This window comes from Carex rostrata, chromosome 33 (assembly GCF_964058835.1).
Source record: "Carex rostrata chromosome 33, lpCarRost1.2, whole genome shotgun sequence".
Lineage (NCBI taxonomy): Eukaryota > Viridiplantae > Streptophyta > Magnoliopsida > Poales > Cyperaceae > Carex > Carex rostrata.
In genome coordinates this window covers 2196703-2222928 of record NC_135950.1, presented here as the reverse complement: position 1 = coordinate 2222928, position 26226 = coordinate 2196703, and the positions used below count along the sequence as shown (strand labels likewise).

At 34.7% G+C, this 26226-nt stretch overlaps 1 protein-coding gene and 1 long non-coding RNA gene across 2 annotated transcripts; one reads left to right on the top strand and one right to left on the bottom strand.

The window, feature by feature from the left end:
• Window positions 1–12456: 12456 nt before the first annotated feature.
• On the bottom strand, window positions 12457–14642 carry LOC144548539 (uncharacterized). The gene is made up of 3 exons (XR_013509381.1): window positions 14488–14642; window positions 14191–14384; window positions 12457–12567 (listed from the first exon to the last, which is right to left on the bottom strand). It is a non-coding gene; the product is annotated as an uncharacterized LOC144548539 (long non-coding RNA).
• A 2566-nt stretch (window positions 14643–17208) lies between these two features.
• Window positions 17209–20411, top strand: LOC144548529 (uncharacterized). The gene is made up of 2 exons (XM_078297221.1): window positions 17209–17610; window positions 18333–20411. The coding sequence occupies exon 2, from the start codon at window positions 18461–18463 to the stop codon at window positions 20279–20281; it is 1821 nt and encodes a 606-aa protein (XP_078153347.1). The 5' UTR covers window positions 17209–17610; window positions 18333–18460; the 3' UTR covers window positions 20282–20411.
• Window positions 20412–26226: the final 5815 nt, after the last annotated feature.

Genomic DNA, 26226 nt, shown 5'->3' with positions numbered 1-26226 from the left:
GCACTGGCTGAGAATAAATCTGAGCCATCCGTTGTAATTGTGTTGAGTCAGGTACCTGGGAGGATACAGATACCCAACATATATCGTCACTGCTGTTACTGTCACTTTTACATCCAGGTCCACAATTAATGAAATAATCTGATGTGGATGAATTGGTCCCAATGACGATTACATTTCAGGGCTCAACAAAACAAATTTGAATGAATCCGTTGGAAATTAATAAATTAAGCCTATAAAAACACTAAATAATTAAAATTGGGAATATAAATTTAAATAGTGAAGTTGTAAGTCTTATCGGTTGTATATATATTATTCAAGCTAGCATTACAAAATTTCATCAAAATGATTTATTAATTATAGAAATTTGAAGCATACTGAATTACAAGCCCAATGTATATATAGCTTATAAACTCCTACAAATAGGAAGGAGCATTAATTAATTTTCAAATTAACGGGACACACACGTACATGAGAGAATAATAAAGAGACCAGTTTTTTTCCTTGTGTTTCATTGGAATGGAATATATAGGTTTCTTTAATTAAGATGCATAGTCTAATTGAAGCGAGAAAAAGGCAGAGAGAGAGAAAGAATCCAGATGTCCTATATTATATCTTCAAGCAATACCAATTTCACATACTTTTACTTTAGAATATAACAACGCCTTAATTTGCTTGTGAAGTAGGTCAGGGACATGCAGGTAATATTATTCACAATTAATCTTATATATATATATAATTAGAGTGACTACCTTACCTGGGTGTATATATCCTCGTAGCCTAATATAATATATATCTCCACTTGTAATATATAACATCAATTATATTTTCAGAAGAGCTTGAGCTTGTTTGTTTGTTTGTTTGTGGATTGATTAATCGGGAAGAGGAAAGGAGTGTTTCTTTGTGGATTCAGATCTATTCGCCGAACAGTAAGTTTTATCTCTGTAAATTGATCAGTTTTCCTATGTAAACCGGGATATATATATATATATAGAGTTAGGCTGGGGTGCTATGGATAGCATAGTGGCCTCTATGCTACGGCTCAATATTCGAGTTTTCAAAATCCAAACGGTCGATCCGAACCGTTCATCTTATTCTCCATATTAATATCTGCTTGGAGACCAAATTTTATAATTTTCTGAATTTTTTTACTATTTATTAAGTCACTTTGAAAATCGCTAATCCAACGGTTTTACTGTTTTGTGCAGCCACCGTTGGATCAACAATTTTGTAAAATACTTAATAAATAGTAAAAAAATTCAGAAAAATGTAAAATTTGGTGTCCAAGCAGATATTAATATGGAGAATAAGATGAACGGTTCGGATCGACCGTTTGGATTTTGAAAACTCGAATATTGAGCCGTAGCATAGAGGCCACTATGCTATCCATAGCACCCAGCCTAACTCTATATATATATATATATATATATATATATATATTTGGCTACTTTACAGTGGCAATTTGTTTCATATTGTTTCTATGAATTAGTTATCTTTATAGTGGTAATTTTTTTTTTTTAAATGTTGATGTCGATGAAGCCCTTTAATTTATCTGTTTTATATTGCATTCGATAAAATAGATATGCGTAGGAAAAAAAATTATTTATTATCTTATCAGAGATATATGAATATGGATATAAGAGCCGTTTCATACCCATGCATTACACTATTAGGTTAATTGATAAAATAAAATTACATATTATAATTTTTATTTGTTCGTATAATTGTATAATTTGTATTATCATGATTAGTTTGATTTGTACCACATTTTAATATATCTATTTGACATGATGTATTATTTTTATATTTTATGATATTAATTACATACATGATGTATTTAATATATCTATTTATTTGCTATATTTTTTGAATTAAATTATATAAGCTATCAATTTATTTGATAATCACTTATTATTCGTTTTGTTACCCGCTATTTTAATATTTAACAGGTAATGAAAAATTTATATGAATATGTCTCTACCGATCCAATTCGTATGTACGTAACACATTATTGACACCCCTAGCTAGTTTACCTCCACGTACAATTAATTAAGTTGATTAGTTTCCTCGTGAAAGTGACAAATAATCTAATCAAATTAAGTTTAACTTTCCATTAATCTGGATATATATGATTTTGTCATGCTTCTTCGATTAGCATATCTGTGTTCACTATTTAATCACGTTCCACACTTCCACATTATTTTCAGACAGCTTGTTTGTGGATATATCGGGAAGAGTGTGACAAATGAGTAATGAAAGTCGGGTAGAAAGCTGGGTTGTGAAAGTAGGAGAGAAAATAAAGGACGTGTTCCCCGATATTCCCACCAAATCATTGCAAGCATCAACAGACAGTGAAGAAAAGCCATCAATATTTTGTGAAGATCTAGAACGGCATCTCCCATTCGTTTGTTTTGGGGAATTTTATTCGGTGTTACATACATGGGGTTCTACGTCACATGAGGTAGAAAGTGGTTTCAGTGGATGGCAATTTGTTGGATTTATGAGGCGGTGGTTTGATCTCGACTTACGTTCATACAATCAATACATCCAAGAGAAGAAACATCTAGCCCGGGGTTACTATCACCGCGAATGGGATACTAATTACGACGAACTTTTCCTAGAATACCTACTGATCAATAGTTGCATGTTAGTATTTGCCATTCTTTTATTCCAAAATGTTCGGAACGGAATAGAAATTTTGAGTGGAACAAAAGAGATAAATAGGGATCGGGAAGACCAAAGGTCCAAAGAGTTTTATATATTATACCAATATATAATGACAGACCCGATGAAGATCAAACTTCAGATGTTGACCATGGAGTACCAGATGCCGTGGTTTGTGGTCAAGCGTATATATAAAAAGTGTTCCAACTTGAGCAACCATGTTGGTACCCCAATCGACAAACTTGCTCTCTCATGCTTTCACGACCTCTGTCCGGGAATGCACAAGTCTAAAGTGCATGGCGATACCTGTACTCTTCCCCCAGGTGGCTTCAAACATCTACTACACATGTTCCATTGGAGCCGAACCCCCGAAGAGAACTTTCTCGTAGAAACTAGTTCATTGTTCATAAGGAAGATGGTCGACTACTATATACCTAGTGTAACGGAGTTGCAATTATTTGGAACTGTTTTCGAAAAGCATGCGGGTGGCTCCATTGACATGTCTTTCTATGACAGGAGACTATCTGGAGTGATGCAATTAGCACCCTGGCACATGCTCACAGACAGCAGTACACTAGTTACAGAACTTTTAAGATTTGAACGACAGTATGTGAACTGTGGGTTCCCCTTCACGGCCTATTTTGCAAGCATGGCATGCATGTTAAAAACGGAAGCAGATGTTCAAGTATTGCGAGCAAATGGCGTCATCATCCCAAGCACGAGGTTTGACGACAAGGATATTTTGTGTTGTGTACGAGAGCTCAAATCTGAAATTGATGATAATATCGCTATGCCGAACCCGTTGAAAAGTTTGGAGGAGAAGGTGATGGCGCATTATCAAAGAAGTTCCTATAGAGTATATGGAGAGTTCAAGAGACGCTACTGCTCGAACCCATGGATAACCGTCTCTGTCATTGCTGGCATCTGTTTGTTTTTCCTTAATTTAATTCAAACCTTACTTCTTTTATTCAAATGACCAAATATAGCGTGCTTAACTACAAACACCATTGATTGTGCTAAGCGAAGTTTGCACCTATATTTATACTTCGTCTTGTATCCTTATTTTGTTTTCTTTTATTTCATTATATCATGTATGCAATTTAAATTGTGTGTACCAGTGGATTATCTTTATTCAATTCACTATGTTGTGCTATCATGTGTGTTGTACCTTATTTTCAATGTAATTCATTTGTCATTTTTATGTGTGATTTTCATCTTTTCCCTTGTACAATATTAATTCACTATTAAACTATTAATTATGTATAAATCTTTCTTTATTAATTTTGAAATTCTCTTATTATGAGGTATGTACTTACTGCTCCTGAGTGTTTCTTTCAATGTTCTAATTTGTGATATTATTCAATTTACTCCGATACCAATAATCAATAACTCTATCCTTTCAGCAATCCATTATTTAAAGGTTGATTTTGTTAGGGGCTGTCCTAAATCAATAAAAAGAAATAAAGTACAAACAAAATAAAAGCAAAAAGAGAACCTGGTGACCCAATGCCTTATTTTAGTTCTACCAGTTTTTTAATGGCATTAGACATTTGACACATGGAAACAACACAATTACAACCCTGCAACTATTATATAATAATTGCAACCTGTATTTTGATATTTCTCATACAAATGTATTTTCTGATTGTGAACAGAGACTCAGTCTAGCACAAATCCAAACAGAAATTCACCTAGCATTAATTGTACCAAAAACCCACAAGCCAGTGTTGCAATTCCAATATACCGACAGTATCAGTATGCTTAAACTCTTTAACTAGAATTGGAAATCCATTATGGGCCGCATCTAGTTGTAATTCATTTATAAATTGAAAAAGGCCCAAGAATTCCTCACTGGGTCCAACCCATTTGTGCTTGCCATGAATGGACCGGGCCGGATCCCCTTTTAAAAGGGTGATGATTTTAACACAACTATATTTTTTTTATTAACACAACAGTTTTAAAATTTTCAAGTATATAGACAACTTCATTCCTACTTTATTATTATTATAGATTGTTTTATTTGATTGTGCAATCAACACTTTCTATAGAAAGGATTGATACTCGATTGAACATCTTATTCGATCAAGAGTGTATCCTTTGAGATATCTCAGCTTGTGCGTGATCGACAGTGCCTATTTGGGGATAGTGTAGGGGCCAGTATTATTTGTGCTTTATGATTCATGCAGAACATATTTGAACGGTTAAGATTTTCCAAAAAGTCACGCAAAGTTTGAGATATCTCAGAGGATGCGAATTCTTCGATCAGTCGGTCCCACAATAATCTCCTCTCTTTTTTCTCGAATTAGTTACTTAGAAATGAATGCATCCCTTTATTGATGGGTATTTGGACTATTGTTACCGTAGTTTTTGTTGGGTCCCTTACTCATTCCTCTTATTTCCTTTTTTATTTTCTGTTATTTGTAATAACTAAAGTTTGTAGGGTCTTATTTGTAAAATTTGTAAAGACTCTAATAAATCTCAGAAAACAGAAAATGGGAGTTGCTTTTTTCCCAACAAAAAATTCTTGATCTATCTCCTCTTTGATTTTCTCTCTTCAAAACCCTTGTTTTTCTCTTCAACTGGTATCAGAGCATAGAGAATCCTGGTGCTTCTGTTTTCTGATTTTGTTTTGCTTTCAGCGTGCTACAGTGATCCGCGAGCTACAGTGAACAGTGATTTTGTTTCTGGTTCGCTGCTCTCCTTTGTTCCACAGTGAGCTGCGATTTTGGGTGTCTTCTCTGTAGACCGCGTGGGTGAACCAAGATCCCTTTGGTTAATTATGCGTTGATTGCTGTAAGAATTATTTAATCATAATTTTTTAGTATTTGGTGCATCAAAGTCTCGGTTTAGTGGTGATTTAAATTTTTTTTGAAATAGAGGAGAGTAATAGTGGTACTATGATCAAACTTACTTCGTCCAACTATTCTATTTGGAAGTCTCGTATGGAGGATTTGTTGTATTGTAAGGATGCTTATGAACCCCTTACAGGTACAAAACCCGATAGTACCTCCGATGCGGCTTGGAAAATTTCTAACCGAAAGACTATTGCCATAATTAGACAATGGGTTGATGATTCCGTGTATCACCATATTTCAACCGAAACCGAGGCTAAAATTTTGTGGGAGAAACTTGAGGGTTTGTATGAGCGCAAGACAGCTCAAAATAAGGCCTTTTTTATTAGAAAGTTGGTTAATATGAAATATCAAGAAGGGTCTTCAGTGTCGGATCATTTGAGTCGGTTTCAAGATTGTGTAAACCGTTTGTCTACCATGAAAATGGTTTTGGATGAAGAGTTACAAGCCTTAATTTTGTTGAGTTCTCTACCCGATAGTTGAGAAACTTTGGTGGTGTCTTTGAGTAACTCGGCACCGGATGGTGTTGTGACCCTAGCCATGGTAAAAGATAGCATGCTCAATGAGGAGCTGAGGCGTAAGGAGTTAGGGATCACTGGTGAGTCTTCGGCTCTTGTTACCGAAAATCGGGGTAGAAGTACTCATAGAAACTCTCATTATGATGACAAGCGGGATAAGTCAAAGAAGAATGAGTCTAGAAAGGAAATTATTTGTTATTATTGCAAGAAGCCCGGTCACATGAAGAATGAGTGTCGAAAATTGAAAGCCAAGAATGATGGTATTAAGAGAGATCAATCTAGGGGTAAAGACGGTGATAATGAGAAGGTGCATACCACCGCCATTGCTTCCGATGGAGAAGTATTCATTGCTTGTGATGAAGGTTTTGTAAATTTCACTAGTCAAGACTCCACTTGGGTAGTGGACTCCGCGGCCTCATTTCATGTCACATCTAGACGTGACTTGTTTACTTCCTACAAGGAGGGTAATTATGGTGTTGTAAGAATGGGGAATAACGGAGTTTGTAAAATCTCCGGAATTGGAGATGTATGTGTGGAGACTAGTTTGGGATGCAAGCTTGTTCTCAAGGATGTTCGGCATGTGCCGGATATGAGGCTTCACTTGATTTCGGTTGGTGCCCTTGATAATGATGGATACCAAAGTTACTTCTTTGGAGGAAGATGGAAATTATTGAGAGGACATTTAGTTGTTGCTCGTGGTTCCAAATCCGGTTCGCTTTATGTGACTCAAGTAAAGGTATGTGGTGAGGTGAATGTCTCGGAATGTAACTCAACCGATTTATGGCACTTGCGGTTGGGTCACATGAGTGAAAAAGGCATTGAGATTCTTTCCAAGAAAAATTATGTGTCTTGTGATGGCACCTCTCTCACTTCTTGTATACATTGTTTGGCGGGCAAACAACATCGTATAAACTTTAAAAGAAATCCGACAAGCAAGAAACCGGATTTGTTGGACTTGGTGCATACCGATCTTTGTTCAATGGGAGATAGCACCATTGGTGGTGCTCTTTATTTTGTGACCTTTGTGGATGACCATTCTAGAAAATTATGGGCATATTCCCTTAAGACAAAGGATCAAGTGTTAGATGTGTTCAAGCAATGGGTTGTGGAGGTTGAAAGAGAAACCGGAAAGAAGTTGAAGTGTGTCCGGTCGGATAATGGAGGAGAATACCGTGGTCCCTTTGAGACATTTTGCAAGACCAATGGTATTAAGCTTGAGAGATCTGTACCTAAAACTCCACAACAAAATGGTATAGCCGAAAGGATGAACCGCACCATTTGTGAGAGAATTCGATGTATGCTCTCTCATTCTAAACTTTCAAAAGGTTTTTGGGGTGAAGCTTTGAACACCGCGGTGCACTTGATTAATCGTTCTCCTTCACATTCGTTAGACGGTGATGTACCGGAAAGGGTTTGGAAAGGTAAAGACATATCCTATGATTATCTTAAAGTGTTCGGTTGTAGGGCTTTTGTGCACATACCCAAGGATGAAAGGTCAAAGCTTGATAGCAAGACCAAAGAGTGTATTTTTTTTGGGTATGGAAATGGTGAATTCGGGTATAGGTTGTGGGATCCTATTGAGAAGAAGTTAGTGAGAAGTCGAGATGTGGTTTTCTTTGAGGAAGAAACCATTGAGAATGTGCAAAATCTCGACAAGGCCAAAATCTCTTCAAGAAACTTTGTTGATTTAACTCCTATCTCAACCAACAACCTAAATACCGAAACAAATCAGCCAACTTCAAGTCAACCAACCGAAACTAATGACCCACAAGAGGAGGAGAATGAACCCGAAATTACTATCCCTTCAAATGAGGCTTCTCAAGGGAAAGAATTAAGAAGGTCAACTCGAGATAGGCGGGCTAATACAAGGTACTCATTTAATGAATTTGCTTTGCTTGTAGATAATAGTGAGCCCGAATGTTTTCAAGAAGCCATGGTGTCGGAGCACAAGGATAAGTGGTTGGAAGCCATGCAAGATGAGATGAAATCTTTGCATGAGAACAACACATTTGAATTAGTGAAATTGCCAAGAGGCAAAAAGGTGCTCAAGAACAAGTGGGTGTATCGGGTTAAATTTGAGGGTCAAGAGGCAAAACCGAGGTACAAAGCTCGGTTAGTTGTGAAGGGATTTAATCAAAAGAAGGGAGTTGATTTCGAAGAAATCTTCTCGCCCGTTGTTAAGATGTCCTCAATTCGGGTGGTGCTTGGGTTGGCCGCTAGCTTGAATTTAGAGGTGGAACAACTAGATGTCAAGACCGCATTCCTCCATGGTGATTTGGAGGAGGAGCTCTACATGGAGCAACCCGAGGGTTTTGAGAAGAAGGGGCAAGATCACTTGGTATGCAAGTTGAGGAGGAGCCTTTATGGCTTGAAACAAGCGCCTCGAAATTGGTACAAGAGGTTTGAATCTTTTATGTGTGACAACAAATTTGAGAAAACTAATTCCGATAATTGTGTTTTTGTGAAAAAGTATTCTAGTGGTGATTTTATTATCCTCTTGCTCTATGTTGACGACATGTTGGTCGTTGGAAGTGATTTGACAAAAATCAAAGCATTGAAAGAGAGGCTTGGGAATGAATTTGCCATGAAAGACTTGGGTGCGGCAAGGCAAATTCTTGGGATGAGAATCACTAGAGACCGTAAGGATCGGAAGCTTTGGTTGTCACAAGAGAAGTACATCGAGAAGGTACTTCAAAGATTCAACATGAACAAGTGTAAACCGGTAACATCTCCTCTTGCTAGTCACTTTAAATTATCTCATGATGGTTGTCCCAAAGATGAAAATGAGAAGAATGAGATGAGAAATGTGCCATATGCCTCAGTTGTAGGCTCTTTGATGTATGCAATGGTGTGCACGCGACCGGATATTGCTCATGCGGTTGGTATGGTGAGTCGTTTTCTTTCTAATCCGGGTAAGGTGCATTGGAATACCGTTAAGTGAATTCTCCGGTATTTAAGGGGCACAACCAATTATTGCATTTGTTTTGGTGGCACAAACAATCCGGTATTGGAGGCATATACGGATGCCGATTGGGCCGGTGACATAGACTCGAGGAAGTCTACATCCGGTTATTTGATTTGTTTTGGAAACGGAGCCGTGTCATGGCAATCTAAGTTGCAAAAGTGTGTTGCACTCTCTACTACCGAAGCCGAGTACATAGCCATTACGGAAGCATGCAAGGAGTTAATTTGGATGAAAAAGTTCTTGCATGAGTTGGGTGTTCGGCAAGAGAGGTATGTATTATTTTGTGATAGTCAAAGTGCGATTCACTTGAGCAAGAATCCGATGCTTCACTCTCGCTCTAAACACATTGAGTTGAGGTATCATTGGATACGTGATGTTCTTGAGAGCAAGGAATTGGTGTTGGAGAAAATCCACACGAGTGAGAATGGTTCGGATATGTTGACAAAGTCGATACCATCATTGAAGCTAGAAATTTGTTGTGAGAAGGCGGGTTTGGTTGGAGGACACGCTCCATGAGTCGGGAGGAGGAGTTTGTTGGGTCCCTTACTCATTCCTCTTATTTCCTTTTTTATTTTCTGTTATTTGTAATAACTAAAGTTTGTAGGGTCTTATTTGTAAAATTTGTAAAGACTCTAATAAATCTCAGAAAACAGAAAATGGGAGTTGCTTTTTTCCCAACAAAAAATTCTTGATCTATCTCCTCTTTGATTTTCTCTCTTCAAAACCCTTGTTTTTCTCTTCAGTTTTGTCTTTCGATTTTCTTCTTATGCACGATTCTTAAACATAACAGATCAATGCGTGTGTCTACTCTGCTTCTTATCTGTCAACGTTTTATATAATCTATTATTATATGAATATGGCTCTCAAATTAAGGTACGTGACTTTCTTATGCTATAAATGCATTATTTTCTCCAAGTCTTTTTTTTTTTGAAAGCTTAATTGGTAGATGCAATATACTTCAAATGCAAATAATGAATTATTAAAATATCACTATATATCAGTAATCTAAAGGAGTTCGTAAGTAACCAAATTATGCGTGTAGAAATTGTCTTGCAATAGAAGATTCGAAAAAAAAATTATAATCTAAACTATTTTAAGGAGTACAGAAACTGAGGTTAGAGATAAGTTCTAGAAATGTGCAAGTTTGTGTAAACTGTAGTGTAAGTATTAAGAACTAATGTTTTTTTTGAAAGCTTGATAGCTGCTGTCTTAAGAACTAATTTTTAATATAGTAGGTATAGAAAATATTTTTCGCATGAAATATCGCATATTTTATATACGAAAAAATAGTCTTTTATAAATACTGAAATTAAAAAAAAAAATTTCTAACTTTGTTTCTAAGATCCACAACTTTGTATCTAACTTCGATAAGATACAAATTATGTCCAAAATATTAAAAAGTTGTAATAAATAGTATTCTTTTACATATTAAACATGAAATTTCGTCTAAAAGTAAATGAATGATAAAAGCAGTGTATTAAATGTGATTTTCTTAAAAAAAATTAGCACATAATTGTAGAAGCAAACAATTAGGGTTAATACGTTTATACTCATTTTAAATTAAGATCATACATTCAACATATGATATTATCTTGATTCTCATTAAAAAATTTAACAGTAAACACTTGTCTATTTCTGAATCTCTTTGGATATGTCAGCTTATAGTGCTTGAAGCAATATTGTGCATAATATATACTAAAGATTTTTTTTTGAATAAAGGTTGGAGGTCATGTCACCAAACTATTTAATATCTATTAAGAATTATCTCTTCTGAATTTTGAACCTACGACTTCCCACACAGAGAACGTTACTTTTGTCACTAGATCAAATGATGGTTTTCGGAACTAATTTAGATTCATATCAAGTTAGAGGAACGGCCCGAGTTTAAATTCAAATTTTTTAATTTTCTTAAAGAATCTGAATTCATGTTGATTGTACCATTTTACTTAATATGAGGGACGAATTAATTATATTGCCCTCTCATCTATTAAATAATTTGAAAATTATTAGATTCTTTCGGAATCACATTAATTTTCTTGTGAAATAAATAAAACCCCCAAGATTGATACTCCTTCTGGTCAAAGGAATCTTTTTGACCAAAACTCTGATTCGAGTAATTATTTATTTAATAAAAATTGGATTTCATTAGTCACCTTGTCTAGTGAAAAAATGATTGTGATTAAGTTGTTCGATCTTTCCTATAGACACCTTGTCTAGTGAAAATTTGTGAACTCCTTCGATTCAGATTTGAGTCTTTTATAGATCGGTCTCTTGCTGTTGTGTACTGTCGAACTGGTAACCTGACAATTTACCTGACAGATCGTACAGAAGCGGTTGCAATGATCACTCCGAATGAGCAATCTCGAACTCGGGCTGGGCCTATCGAGGGAGGCCTTAGCGGGCCTTGTCTTTGATTTTTTCGGCCCATTAGTGAGGTCTGGTTTGATGTCTTGTTCGGCGAATCCAATGCTTAGCTTAAGAGTAGTTTCTTAGAGCCTTTGGTACATAACCTTATCGCTGCTGAAAGATTATCTGGCAGGAGTAATTTCCAAAATAATTAGACATGCGCGCTTAACTTTCATAAGCCATTTCATTAAGCTTCTAACTATCCGATTTTATTTAATTTATCTGAAAACCTATTAGTTAAACAAGCAATATATTTATATTTTCAGTATTGAAAATGCAAAACAAAATAAAACAAATAAATGATTTCTTCCATATTTAATTTTTGCAACTTCCATGAACATGATTTAAGTTAAGAAAAAGCCAGGAAAGAGTTTCGTTTGCGTTAAATAACTAGAACAAATAAAAGCATGCAATGTATATTTTATAGCTGACAAAAACATCTAACCACGTACTCCATTAAGCAAAATTATTAAGAATATTATAATCTCTATTTATCTCTTTGAACAGAAGATAAAGCTTTTCTTTAGCTCCATCGCCAATTTCAGTTTATTTGTTGTTTTGATCTAGCTTTAATTTATACATTAATTTGAAACAACTAATTAGTTTGATTTATTCGCCAGATAAATTTATTTAATTTGCAGCATTAATTCAAACTTAATTTACAACATCAGCGGAGCTTTCTCTTTGCTCTTTTTTTTTAAAAAAAAAAAAGAGAGAAGTAGAATCATCCATCGATTTCCACTAAAATAAAGACCAATACATTGTTTACTGGTACTAGCATACTGGTACCAGGTACCAAAACAACGATCACCTACTCGTATTGGGAAATACCACTAAAAATATCTAATACACAAAACAAGGAAAATAAGCATGAAAGATCCTAGAATTTTAAGAAACTACAACAGTCGGTAATGAACAACTGCAACCACTATTAGAAATTAAGTACAAACCTTAATAACTAGCTACAAATCAAGAAATTAATCGATTAATAAATCAACAACAATGAAAAAAAAAAAACACCACATAAAATTAAACTAGGGGTTAATAGCAATCAGTTTTTGCTCCTTAATTCGATCATGTATTTTTGCTTCCGTCGACAAGCGCAATTTAATCTTCAAACATACGGCTCCACCATTTCATCAAACTTATCAACTGCGTTATCAAACTTTGAGGAAGAAAAGAAAAGACAGTAAACAAAAATTATTACGGAGCAAATTAATTTGCATTTTTATATGGTACGTACGTAGTTATACTCCAGAACCACTATATATGAGAACAAAGTAGGTCTGATGCTCATCGGATCTATTTTTGAGTCCAATGAGCTTCGAGACCGTCTGATCTGCTTTAAGATCTGTACACACAAAAATTGAAGCAGACGTGAATGCATTTTGAAGTGGTACGCATAGATTTTAATGCAAATCGAACGGTGGTTGAATCCATCAAACCAAAGTAGATCCAATATATGGGCGTTGGACTTACTCTGAATTCACTATATATATGTGCAACTTGCTAAAATATATATCCAACTTATTTATATGTGCAACTTACCACTCCACGCCATTATTGACCAGGTTCATGAATTATATATATGTACAACTTGCTAAAATTTTAATGCTAACTATCTGTTATTGTGTAGTTTAATTAATTAAGCACGTAATTCCAACGTACGTTCAATCCACTTGGCTTACTGAGTCTTCAAGGCACGTGCATATATATATATATATAGAGAGAGATGGGCTATGGTGCATTGCAATGCATAGGACATGGTGTGCATTGGACCATAAATCACCCATTGAAAGTCCAAATGACCGATCCAAACCGTTCATCTTGTTCTCCATATTAATATGTGCTTGGAGATCAAATTTTACATTTTTTGGAATTTTTTTACTATTTATTAAGCCACTTTGAAAATCGCTGATCCAACGGTGGCTTCTGATTTTACTGTTCCAAACAGTCACCGTTGGATCAGCGATTTTCAAAGTGGCTTAATAAATAGTAAAAAAATTCCAAAAAATGTAAAATTTGATCTCCAAGCACATATTAATATGGAGAACAAGATGAACGGTTTGGATCGGTCATTTGGACTTTGAATTGGTGATTTATGGTCCAATGCACACCATGACCTATGTATTGCAATGCACCATAGCCCATCTCTCTCTCTCTCTCTATATATATATATAGAGGTTGACTAAGATCAAAGTGGTAGTTCCGGAGCTTTGGTGCTACCAATTCGTTTTTCAATTTTGCAAAGTTCAAAACGTCGATCCAAACCGTTCAAGTTGTTCTCCATATTAAATCGTGCTTGGAGACCAAATTTTACATTTTTCTGAATTTTTTTACTATTTATTAAGCCACTTTGAAAATCGCTGATCCAATGGTGGCTTAACAAAACAGAAAAATCAGAAGCCACCGTTGGATCAGCTATTTTCAAAGTGGCTTAATAAATAGTAAAAAAATTCAAAAAAATGTAAAATTTGGTCTCCAAGCACAATTTAATATGGAGAACAACTTGAACGGTTCGGATCGACGTTTTGAACTTGCAAAATTGAAAAACGAATTGGTAGCACCAAAGCTCGGGAACTACCACTTTGATCTTAGCCAACCTCTATATATATATATATATATAGCTTCAATGTACTTTTAAACTTTTCATTGGCACGTTGCTTTTAAAAATGAAATATGATATAAATTCAAGTTTCCTCAACTTTGCTTAAGTATAGCTTAGAAAAGTTTAGCCAAGATATTAATAGCTAGGAAAAATAGGAAAAAGAAAGAACAATTTTCATACCTTCTCCACGACGGATTCTGCAACTTCTGCACCATTATATACATTTTCGGCAAATTTCTCTACTGTTTTTAACACTTTCATTACATTCGAGTTTTCTGGAAGTGATCGTTGCGCATTCTCGGCCATCTTATCTACCGTCTCTGCTCCCGACTCCACAGCATTTAACAAAGTAATCGCGGTTTTCTCAATTTTATCTGATTTTGCATATATTTAAAGAACAATTAAGTAGTTTAATATTAATTCATTTAGTATCTGATTTTGAAAGATATATTATATGATATGTTGCAGGTATCGTACCTTCAATTCGTAATAAGTTCTTGTAGAATGGAAAGAACACCAGAAACGACCCCAATAACCATTTTCCCCTGCATGAAACCTCAAGTTTAATTAGAACACCAAACTAGAAAACAATAATATCTCTGAAAAATTAAAATGGAAATATAATCTAATAACATGCTATTCTTTTATCAAACAACAAAGACAAAGAAAAAGGTACGTACAAACTACAGAATATCAGTAAATTGGGTCCTCCTCCAGCATTACTTTTCTCAGAATTTATCCTGAAAGTGTACCAGTAATACAAATATATAAAGATTAATGTCTCGGGGACGTGGGATCGATCGATGTATGTTAAAGATAAAAAAAAATTAAAATTAACCGCAGGTCAAAATTATTTACCTGTTGTCATCCTGGTTCTCTTGCTGTGGGTCTCGAGGGATGGCCGTTGTCGGTGCTTGCTTAGCTCTTACCACATGCAACAGCTTGCTTCCTAGTTGTGATGCACAGTACATCGTGAGACCGATAACCGGCCATTTGATGTTCACATGATTAGACCGAGCGCTAAAGGGGGAATTGGAGACATTTGATTTTGAGGGGTTGTTTTGTGGCACAAGTGAAGAAGTCATGAATATTGATTGGCTAGTGATCATTAGAATACATTTTTGTTGTGCTCAAGGAAGAGAGATTTTGGTTTTTGGTTGACTGGTTAGTTTCTTTTGTAAAGTGGAGAGGTGATCGAAGGGTCATATATAGAGGTCAGGTCGGTAGGGAGACTGCCAATGGATCCTTATTTTATTGGAGAAACTTTGAATCTTTATGTATCCGTTAACAGGAAAATAACATGTGCTAATTAACATATATATAATTATTTCCCAAAACTTTTATTAATACCGCTGTGAAAAAAAAAATCACAAATTATGAGAATTCGAAAAATATCAGGGCCTCCAATTCAATCTGCGGCTCTATACTTGAGGACCACATATTGAATTGGAAGCTCTGATATTTTTCGAATTCCTTAATTTTAGTGGTGTTTTTTTTTTTTAAATGGTATTAATAAAAATTTCGGAATTATTTCTTTACAAATAAGTTGTTTATATTGAAATCTTTCAGCAAAACTAGCATTTGATCTAGTTGCTAAAAACAATACTCTCTACAGGTTCAAAATCCGAACAAGCAATCTTTTATAGATATTTAAAGCTGAGGATTGTTTTCTATTATTAATTTATTATCTTAAATATTGCTGGGTGTGGCAATGCATGAAAGTGCTCATCATTTTTTTTTTTAATAATTATAAGAAAATTTAAGTTAATTGACGAATAAGTAAAAGAGGAGGGTTCAAATATTTTTATTTTCTGTGTCTCCACCATACCTCATTTTTTAAAAACGTTAATAAATCAAAATTAAAAATTTAAACGTCAAAATAAAATCATTAGATGTGATCTATGTTATTTTCTCTATGTTCCATATAGAAAAGTATCACATTTCAAATTTATTTTTTATGTGAATTAATAATTTGAAAAATTAAAGTCTAAAAATTATCCACATTAGTACGTTTTTACAAGCTCTTGATGACAATCAAAACAAAGTTGAAATGTCAAAATTTTTTATACGTGCATCGATAAAATGATGTATATCATATCCAATGATTTTATTTTGACTTTTAAGATTTAAATTTTAGATTATTAAAGTTCTTAAAAATAAAGGCATGATTGAGGCACAAAAAATAAAGACATTTGAATCCTATCTAAGTAAAAATATAATTTTGAAAGTATTTTATCCCGAATAACACAAATTATAAACAATTTCATCATCATGTATAAATTTATTTTAAAAAACAATATAAGCACATCTGAAGTACAATTAAGGAATTAATGTAGACCTAGGGGTGCAGTTATCATCAGTTATCACTCGTCTTATAATTAATCTAGCAGCTAACTGATGGATAAATTAAGTGAATAATTACTAAATAAATAATAAATAATGAAATAAATTTTCGAGTTCAATTAAATATATAAGACGAATTATACATTAAGAATATATATATATGAGCTATGCTGCGCTATAGAGTAATTGGAGTTTTTATTTTACCTTTTTGGTACGTTGGATGCGCTTCAAATATTGTGCGGATTGCATCTCATATCAGCGAATTTTGTCGCTAAAATTTTTCTTCAGTCGCTGGACGCGTCTACATGAACGAAAATTTTATTTGATAAGAAATAATAATTTGTCGAAAATTTTAGTTTAGATTCTTAACTAACAAGAAGATAACAGTAATGTTCCCGTTATAGAGAAAACGCATAAAGCACTCGAGCAGAGCTTTGCATTCGTCGGATGCTTCTAATATATTCTTGAAAACTTGTAATCTTGTTGCCTACATCAACCCAAAGAAAACTATATGTTATATTTCCAAAATGCATAAATTGACAGTTAATATTTTGTTCTTGTAAATTATATAATTTTATGAATTGCTTTTATATTATAAGGTAAGGAAAGTGTACAACATGAGGATTGTTTATAATCTCGGATCCTTTGTAAAAGAGTTAAAATTGACCAATATTGGAGGCCCATTACCAGGCTTTATAACAAATATCTATATGGAGCTCCAAAGCCTACTAAAAAACCCAACTTGTCGTTTATTTCAATTCCTTCTCCACCTTAATCTCCTCAGAGCATCTTTTATGAACTTGACGCAACCTTAAATCGATCCCACCGACCAAATTGGTTTTACCATCTTTCATTCTGATAAAAACGAAAAGGGTTTTAAAATCGGACGAAAGTACCACCCTTGATCTACATCTACTCCCCCACTCAACTACTCCCTGCGCCTCATTCTCCTGTCTTTCTCTACTCTCAGTCTCAGCTCACCGCTGCCTCATTATCTTCTCCAAACCTCTCACTAACAGTAAGCAACAACGTCAATCAATTGTTCTCCCTTTCTATTTCACTATCGCCTCTCTCTCTTACCCCAACTCTCTCCTCTCTTCCTCTTTCTAAGTGGTATACTACAATTCTCTTGCACATGCACATCAACTGTTTGTGAAAATGTCCCTCAGAGATATTCTCATTTCCAGCACCAGATTTTGATGGTTACGCTTCGTACACTTTTTCTAAACAAGCTTTCAACCTCTTCTTTGAATGATGGTAACAGCTCTGCTCTCCTCTGCCACTTCCTTTAAGCCGCTAATTTAGCACCTCGATTGATTATGGTCATTTTTTTTCCTAAAATCTGATTATGGACAAAAGGCAAACACAAAAAGTCCCAAGTAACTACTAAAATCTGGTTCATAAAATCGAAGTTTGTCTGATGCAGACCACTACTGGCTGAATAATTATTACTGGTATAAGAGGATCGAATTCGAACATTAAGTAAATAGGGAGTCCTCTATTTAGCCTTTTGCTACATTTATTATGATACTATGATTTATTATTTATCAAGTTTTGAGTCCCGTGTTGCTTCTTGATTCCTTAGATGACCTGCTCAATGACCAAATCCCTAATTAGAAAAATTGACCAAAAAGCCCTTTGGGAAGAGCCCAAACTGACCTTCACTGCCCACAATAAAGCACATCTAGTCCAAATAATAAAACATAACGAATGAGTATGACATTGTATAACACAAAAAGGCATCTAGTAGCACCCAGCAGTACATAAGAGTAGCAGCATGGTAGCTGATCTAAATTGAAATGGCACCAACCTGGAAAACTTCGTCTATTTGTGTTTTGACTATTTACATTGTGCATCACTATTAAGCAAAGGTGGGCATCACGTATCAGACTGATGCCTATCTAGTACTGTTCTGTTACCTATAGCCTTTGTCATGTTATGCAAAATTTGTTAACAATTACTTCATTTATTTTTCTCAGGGAATGTATTGATTAATTTTTACGACACCATATAGTTGAACAAGGGGGCAACCCATTTTTAGAGGCCACCAACAGCCTCTAGTGAACCATCTCCAAGGGGCAGTTGTGACCATTTTCAATACACGGCCATGGGGATCCGCCAATTGGAACTGGCTGTAAAAGAACGTTGTCGGTCGGGCACCCTTACTATTAAAGATGCTCTTCAATTTTTTGATCGCTTGTTGGCTGCTAAGAGCCCTGCACCATCCATCTACTCCTTTAATCATCTGTTTAAGGCCTTAATTCGTATGAAGAACTCAAACAACCATTATGCAACAATATTTTCACTCTTTAACCGTTTGAGCCAAACTAAAGGAGTCGCACCCTCACCCAATGTCGTGACCTATACTATGTTGATTGACTACTGTACTCGGATGAATCGGCTTGGACTCGGGTTGATTTTCTTTGGACGGTTTATTAGGGAGGGCCAGAGAGCTGATGCTTGCTTCTTCACTCCTATACTCAAGGGCCTCTGTTATGAGAATAGGATTAGTGAGGCTGTTGTCACGGTGTTACATAAAATGCCTAAGCTGGGCTGCACACCTAACGTGATCTCCTACAGCACTGTTATTGATGGCCTTTGTAAAGAAGGTGCGGTTAGTAAAGCATTTAGATTGTTTGAGCGAATGCTTTCAGTGGGTATTGTGCCTAATGTAGTCACATATAGCTATTTGATTGACGGCCTTTGTAAAGAAGGCACAATTAGTAAAGCATTTAGTTTGTTTGAGGGAATGCTTTTAGAGGGTATTGCACCAGATGTAGTAATATACAGCTCACTAATTGACAGCCTTTGTAAAGAAGGCGCAATTAGTAAGGCATTTAGTGTGTTTGAGCGAATGCTTTCAGAGGGTATTGTGCCAGATGTTGTCACATACAGCGTACTGATTAATGGCCTGTGCAAGGAAGGCGAAACTGAGAAGGCACAGGAACTGTTGCGCTACATGGTTTCTCAGGGAATTCAACCTGATGTTGTGACATATAATACTCTCATAGATGGGTTGTGCAAAAAAGGACTATTGGACAAGGCAGTGGAATTGCTTCAGTCCATGGTTTCTAAAGGGCATGATCCCAATGTTGTGACTTATAATACCATCATAGATACACTATGTAAGGAGGGGGCCATTGAAAAAGCAGAGGAGTTGCTTTGTATTATGATTTCTAGAGGTAAGGATCCTGATGTTTTTACCTATAGTTCTCTTATAGATGGGCTCTGCAAGATGAACAAACTAGAAAAGGCAAAGGAGTTACTGAATGAGATGGTTTCAAAAGGAATATTGCCTAACACCGTGACATGCAATATAATTATGGATTCGCTTTGCAAGAGGGGAGAACCTGACAGAGCAGAGAAACTATTGTGTGATATGCTTGATCAAGGTGCCACACCTGATCTTATCACATATAATATTATTATAAATGGATATTCTAAGCTAGGCTGTTGGAAAGAGTCGATTAGAGTTTTCAAGGATATGATTGATCGAGGCTTTTCGCCGGATGAGGTTACTTATGGATCAATGATGGATTCTTTGTGCAAACAAGGGCAAAGCAAGGAAGCTGAAAAGTTACTTGACTTAATGGTAAGGGGAGGTATAAAACCAGGTGTTGTGCCATATCGATTTATACTTCTTAGCTATGTAGATGATGGCAACATTGATGATGTGATGAATATGCTAGATAGAATGCATCTCAATCATGTAACCCCAGATATCTCGACTTACACTTCCTTGCTCAAAGCATATGCTAAGAAAAGAAAAGTTAACGAGGCTATGTGTTTGCTGAATAGAATGAAGCGAGAAGGGGTGAAACACGATTTAGCTGCCTCTGCACCAGTATTAGAACTGCTTTTGAAAATGGGAAGAGATGATGATGCGAGAGATCTCATGGAACAGACAACTGGTAAGACAAATGATTGATGTGCCAAATCGGGTTGAAGATGGCTTTTTTTAATGTAGATAATCAATTATTATGCTTTGGGCAGCTTGTTGCGCCATTAACTGAAGTTTTTGTATTGTCTTTCTGAATATTTATCTTATTCTGGATGAATTTTTTTTTTTCTCATTGTTTTTTTCTGTTATAATTTTTAATGTTTTATTTGCTCATTCTGCATTTTTTTTTGTGTGATTTCATTGTTTTTCACTTGCAGTCGTGCTGCATCCAATTTACTGATCAAGCACTTACCAGGTACAATTAATGTACCAGTATCTGGCAGCTACTCCACTACTGGCCCTTAATCTTAAGCCGTGTAAAGCTGGTGTTTGGAGAGCCAACTTGCACTAACATTTGAATTCTAAATTTCAAATTTTGTACCATGCAAATCTTCCTCAAATTCACAAAGGTTTTAGCAATTAATATCCATTCGAGAAAAAAAAAATTAACTGCAGGTCAAATTAAATTATTTATACCTTTTGTCAGCCTGGTTCTCTTGCTCTGGGTCTCGAGGGATGGCTGTTGTCGGTGCTTGCTTAGCTCTTACCACATGCAACAGCTTGCTTCCTAGTTGTGATGCACAGTACATCGTGAGACCGATAACTGGCCATTTGATGTTCATACGATTAGACCGAGCGCTGAAGGGGGGATTGGAGACATTTGGTTTTGAGGGGTTATTTTGTGGCATAAGTGAAGAAGTCATGAATATTGATAGGCTAGTGATCATTAGAATACATTTTTGTTGTGCTCAAGGAAGAGAGATTTTGGTTTTTGGTTGACTGTTTAATTTCTTTTGTAAAGTGGAGAGGTGAAGGGTCATATATAGAGAGAAGGGAGACTGCCAATGGATCCTTCTTTTATTTGAGAAACTTTGAATATTTATGTATCCGTTAACAGGAGAATAACACATGTTAACATATATATAGTTATTTCTCGAAACTTTTATTAATACCGCTGTCAAAAAAAAACCTACAAATTATGGAGAACTCAAAAAATATCAGGGCCTTCAATTCAATCTGCGGCCTCATACTTGAGAGCCACAAATTGAATCAGAAGTCCTGATATTTTTCGGATTCCTTAATTTTAGTGGTGTTTTGCTTTATTTTTTTTTTAAATGGTATTAAAAATTTTGGAATTATTTCTTTACAAATAAGTTGTTTATATATGAAATCTTTCAAAAAATATCATTCTTTGATTTAGTAACTAAAGTCAATACCGATCTGTGTGTGAAGTTACAGGTTCAAAACCCGAACAATCAGTCTTTTATAGTTATTTAAAGCCGAGAATTGCTTTCTATTATTATCTTAAAAATTGCTGGGTGTGGCAATGCATGAAAGTGGTCATCATTTTTTTCAATAATTATAAGAAAATTTAAGTTAATTGACGAATAAGTAAAAGAGGAGGATTCAAATGTTTTTTATTTTTTGTGTCTCCATCATATCTCAATTTAAAACGTTAATAAATCAAAATTTTAAAAACTTAAACGCCAAAATAAAACCGTTAGATGTGATCTATATATTTTCTCTATGTGCTCATACAAAAAAGTATCACATTTCGAATTTATTTTTTATGTGAATTAATCATTTGAAAAATCAAAGTCTATAAATTATCCACATTAGTACGTCTTTACAAGCTCTTGATGACAATCAAAACAAAGTTGAAATGTCACAATTTTTTACACATGCATAGATAAAATTATGTATATCATATCCAACGGTTTTATTTTGACTTTTAAGTTTTAAATTTTAGGTTATTAAAGTTCTTAAAAATAGAGACATGATTGAGGCAAAAAAATAAAGGCATTTGAACCCCATCTAAGTAAAAATATAATTTTAAAGTATTTCATCCTGAATAACACAAATTATAAACAATTTCATCATCATGTATAAATTTATTTTGAAAACAATATAAGCACATCTGAAGTACAATTAATTAAGGAAATAATGTAGACAGAGAGGTGCAGTTATCATCAGTTATCACTCGTCTTATAATTAATCTAGCAGCTAGCTGATGGATAAAGTGAATAATTACTAAATAAATAATAAATAATGAAACAAATTTTCGAGTTCAATTAAATATATAAGACGAATTATACATATAAGAATATATATATATATATATATATATATATGAGTAAAACTAGGGTGCTCTTAAGCTCACCAAAATTTTGTTGAGCTTAACTTTAAAACTCATCAAATCGATTTCAAATGACGAATCCTAACCGTTGAAACCCGCCTAACTTACGTGTGATGCATCTACATGTGAAATTTTTAAACATTCGAATTAATTTAGTATAAAGTCAAGCGGTCAAAAACGTTCAAAAATTGAATGCACTAAAATTAATTTATTAACCTTCTAATTTTGACCGCTTGACTTTATACTAAATTAATTCGAATATTTAAAAATTTCACATGTATATGCATCACACGTAAGGTAGGCAGGTTTCAACGGTTCAGATTCGTCATTTGAAATCGATTTCATAAGTTTTAGAGTTAAGCTCACCAAAACTTTGGTGAGCTTAAGAGCACCCTAGTTCTACTATATATATATATATAGAGAGAGAGAGAGAGATGGGCTATGGTGCATTGCAATGCATGGAGGGGTTTGTGCATTGGACCATAAATCTAAAATTCAAAATTTAATGACCGATCCAAACCGTTCATCTTGTTCTCCATATTAATATGTGCTTGGAGACCAAATTTTACATTTTTCTGAATTTTTTTACTATTTATTAAGTATTTTACAAAATTATTGATCTAACGGTGGCTTAACAAAACAGTAAAATCAGCAGCCACCGTTGGATCAACAATTTTGTAAAATACTTAATAAATAGTAAAAAAATTCAGAAAAATGTAAAATTTGGTCTCCAAGCACATATTAATATGGAGAACAAGATGAACGGTTTGGATCGGCCATTTGAATTTTGAATTTTAGATTTATGGTCCAATGCACAAGCCCCTCCATACATTGCAATGCACCATAGCCCATCTCTCTCTCTCTCTCTCTCTCTCTCTATATATATATATATGAGCTATGCTGGGCTATAGAGTAATTGGAGTTTTTATTTTACGATTTTGGTACATTGGATCACTACTAGAATAATCGTTTATTGCATGACAACGAAAATGGCTTGTTGTATGGCCTTTGGCATGCAACAAGCCCCGAAATGGCTTTTTGCAAGGCCTTAGGCATACAAGTGCAACTATGCAAATGCCTTCCATACAAATAGTTAGTATTTACAAGGGCAGCCATGCAAAAAGTCTGTTACATGAGACTTGTCATGCAATAACTAGCCATGCAACTACTTTGAGAGTTGACCCAGTTTGGAGTATATGCAAGGAAATAGAGTGCGGGACCCATCATACTATTTGCAAGGAGCGGACGTGGGTCCCACCTCGAATTAATTACAATATCTGACCTTCAAAAATCATTTGCATGACTGAACATCACACAGTTGCACTTCATACAATTGCATGCGATACCTGTTAAATGGGAATTCGCATGCAACAAGTTTAAAAAGTCAACAAACGCCATTTCTTTTGCATGGGCCTTCTCAATCATGCAAAAAAACGGTGCTGGGCATGCAAAAAACGATTATTCTAGTAGTCGATGCGCTTCAAAAATTGTGCGGATTGCATCTCAGATCAGCGAATTTTGTCGCTAAAATTTTGCTCCAGTCGCTGGAGGCGTCTACATGAACGAAAATTTTATTTGATAAAAAAAGTTAATTTGTCGAAAATTTTAGTTTAGATTCTGAACCAACAAGAAGAGAACAGTAATGCTTCCCAGTAGTTTTGTTTGATATGTTCCCGTTATAGAGAAAACGCATAAAGCACTCGAGCGGAGCTCATTCGTCGGATGCTAATATAGTCTTGAAAACTTGTAATCTTGTTACCTACATCAACCCAAAGAAAACTAAATGTTATATTTCCGAAATGCATAAATTGACAGTTAATATTTTGTTCTTGTAAATTAGATAATTTTATGAATTGTTTTTAGAGTGAGTCTATGGTACTATGCATATTACGATTTGTTACTGTGCTACGGCTCTATGTTCGAGTTTTCAAATCCTAACGGTCGATCCGAACCGTTCATCTTGTTCTCCATATTAATATGTGTTTGGAGACCAAATTTTACATTTTTTGAAATTTTTTTACTATTTTTTAGATTTATTGAAAATCACTGTTTTTGGATGGTCCAGAATTTTCAGATCAAATGATTTTCTAAATATCTAAAAAAATAGTAAACAATTTTCAAAATATGTAAAATTTGGTCTCCAAACACATTAATATGGAGAACAAGATGAACGGTTCGGATCGACCGTTAGGATTTGAAAACTCGAATATAGAGCCGTAACGGTAACAACCCGTGATATGCATAGTACCATAGACTCACTCTTGTTTTTATATTATAAGGAAAGGAAATTCTACAACATGAGGATTGCACAATAAATTGTTGAGAAATTTAGATATATGCCCATCATAACTTCATCAATTAGATATTTACCCATTGAAACTTTAAATTTAGTTACTTCCCCATCTAAACTTAACTAATTTATTAATATACCCATTGCTAATATTATGCCTTAATTTATAATTCAATAGTAATAAACAAAACTAAATAGACAGCTATACCCTTATTCAAAACTCTATGTTGCTTGCGTCTTTTTTTTTCCAATCCTGTGACTCTCTCCCTTCTCGTCTAGTTCTTCCCATGCTCTCTCTCTCTTTCCCTCCCTCCCTCTCTTATTTTGACATTCACTTTACTCTCATCTTGGATGTATTGCTCTCCTCTCTAGCACATATCATTATTTTCTCATTCTCGCTCTCACAAATTTGTATATCATGAGGACAAATTGTACCAGCAGCAGTGATGAAGAACATGTTTCATCTCGTGAAGATAATGCTTTAACATTTTTAATTCATAAAGAAGGGTTTCCCATTGTTAATTCACAAATTTTGGGAATAATTTTTTTTTTAGTACGAACTTCCAATTTGTGAAGACAGCTTTATACCGCTAAAATGTATTATTATCTTCTTTTATGTTACTGGTAATAAAGCAAAGAACTAATTCAGTGCTTATTGTTAATGATGGACCTTCTTTTAATCAGCTTTCCATGAAGAATTGCTCCCTTCTCCAATCTATGATGACGAGTTTTCATTTTTTGAATTATTAAATATTATTTTAAAGTGATAAAAGTTAAGCAATGGGTATATTAATAAATTAGTTAAGTTTAGATGAGAAAATAACTAAATTTAAAGTTTCAATAGATAAATATCTAATTGATGAAGTTATGATGGGTATATATCTAAATTTCTCTAAATTGTTTTTATAATATCGGATCCTTTGTAAAAGAGTTAAAATTGACCAATATTGGAGGCCCATTACCAGGCTTTATAGCAAATATCTGTATGGAGCTCCAAAGCCTTCTTAAAAGCCCAACAATTCCTTCTCCTTGATCTCTTTTATGAACTTTGCGCAACCTTAAATCCATCCCACCGACCAAATTGGCTTTACCTTCTTTCACTGATCAAAACGAAGGGTTTTAAAATCGGACGAAAGTACCACCCTTGATCTACTCCTCCCCCACTCAACTAATCAAAATTACTCCCAGCGCCTCATTCTCCTGTCTTTCTCTACTCTCACTCTCAGCTCACCGCCGCCTCATTCTCCTCCAAACCTCTCACTAATACTAATGAGTTAGGCTACTGTGACATTGGTGTTATTTGAAATTAAATAACACCAACTTTTAAACCCTTAGATCTGCCTTGAGATTCGTAATATCCGCTTTTACTGTTCAAGCACTTTATTTTGTACGAATCTCAAAGCAGATCTAAAAATTTAAAAGTTGGTGTTATTTAATTTCAAATAACACCAATGTCATAGTAGCCTAGCCCAATACTAATACTAGTAGTAATAGTAAGCAACAACA

Excerpts from the sequence above, each read along its gene's own strand:
- LOC144548529 (XM_078297221.1), top strand. The coding sequence starts at position 18,461 with ATGGGGATCCGCCAATTGGAACTGGCTGTAAAAGAACGTTGTCGGTCG.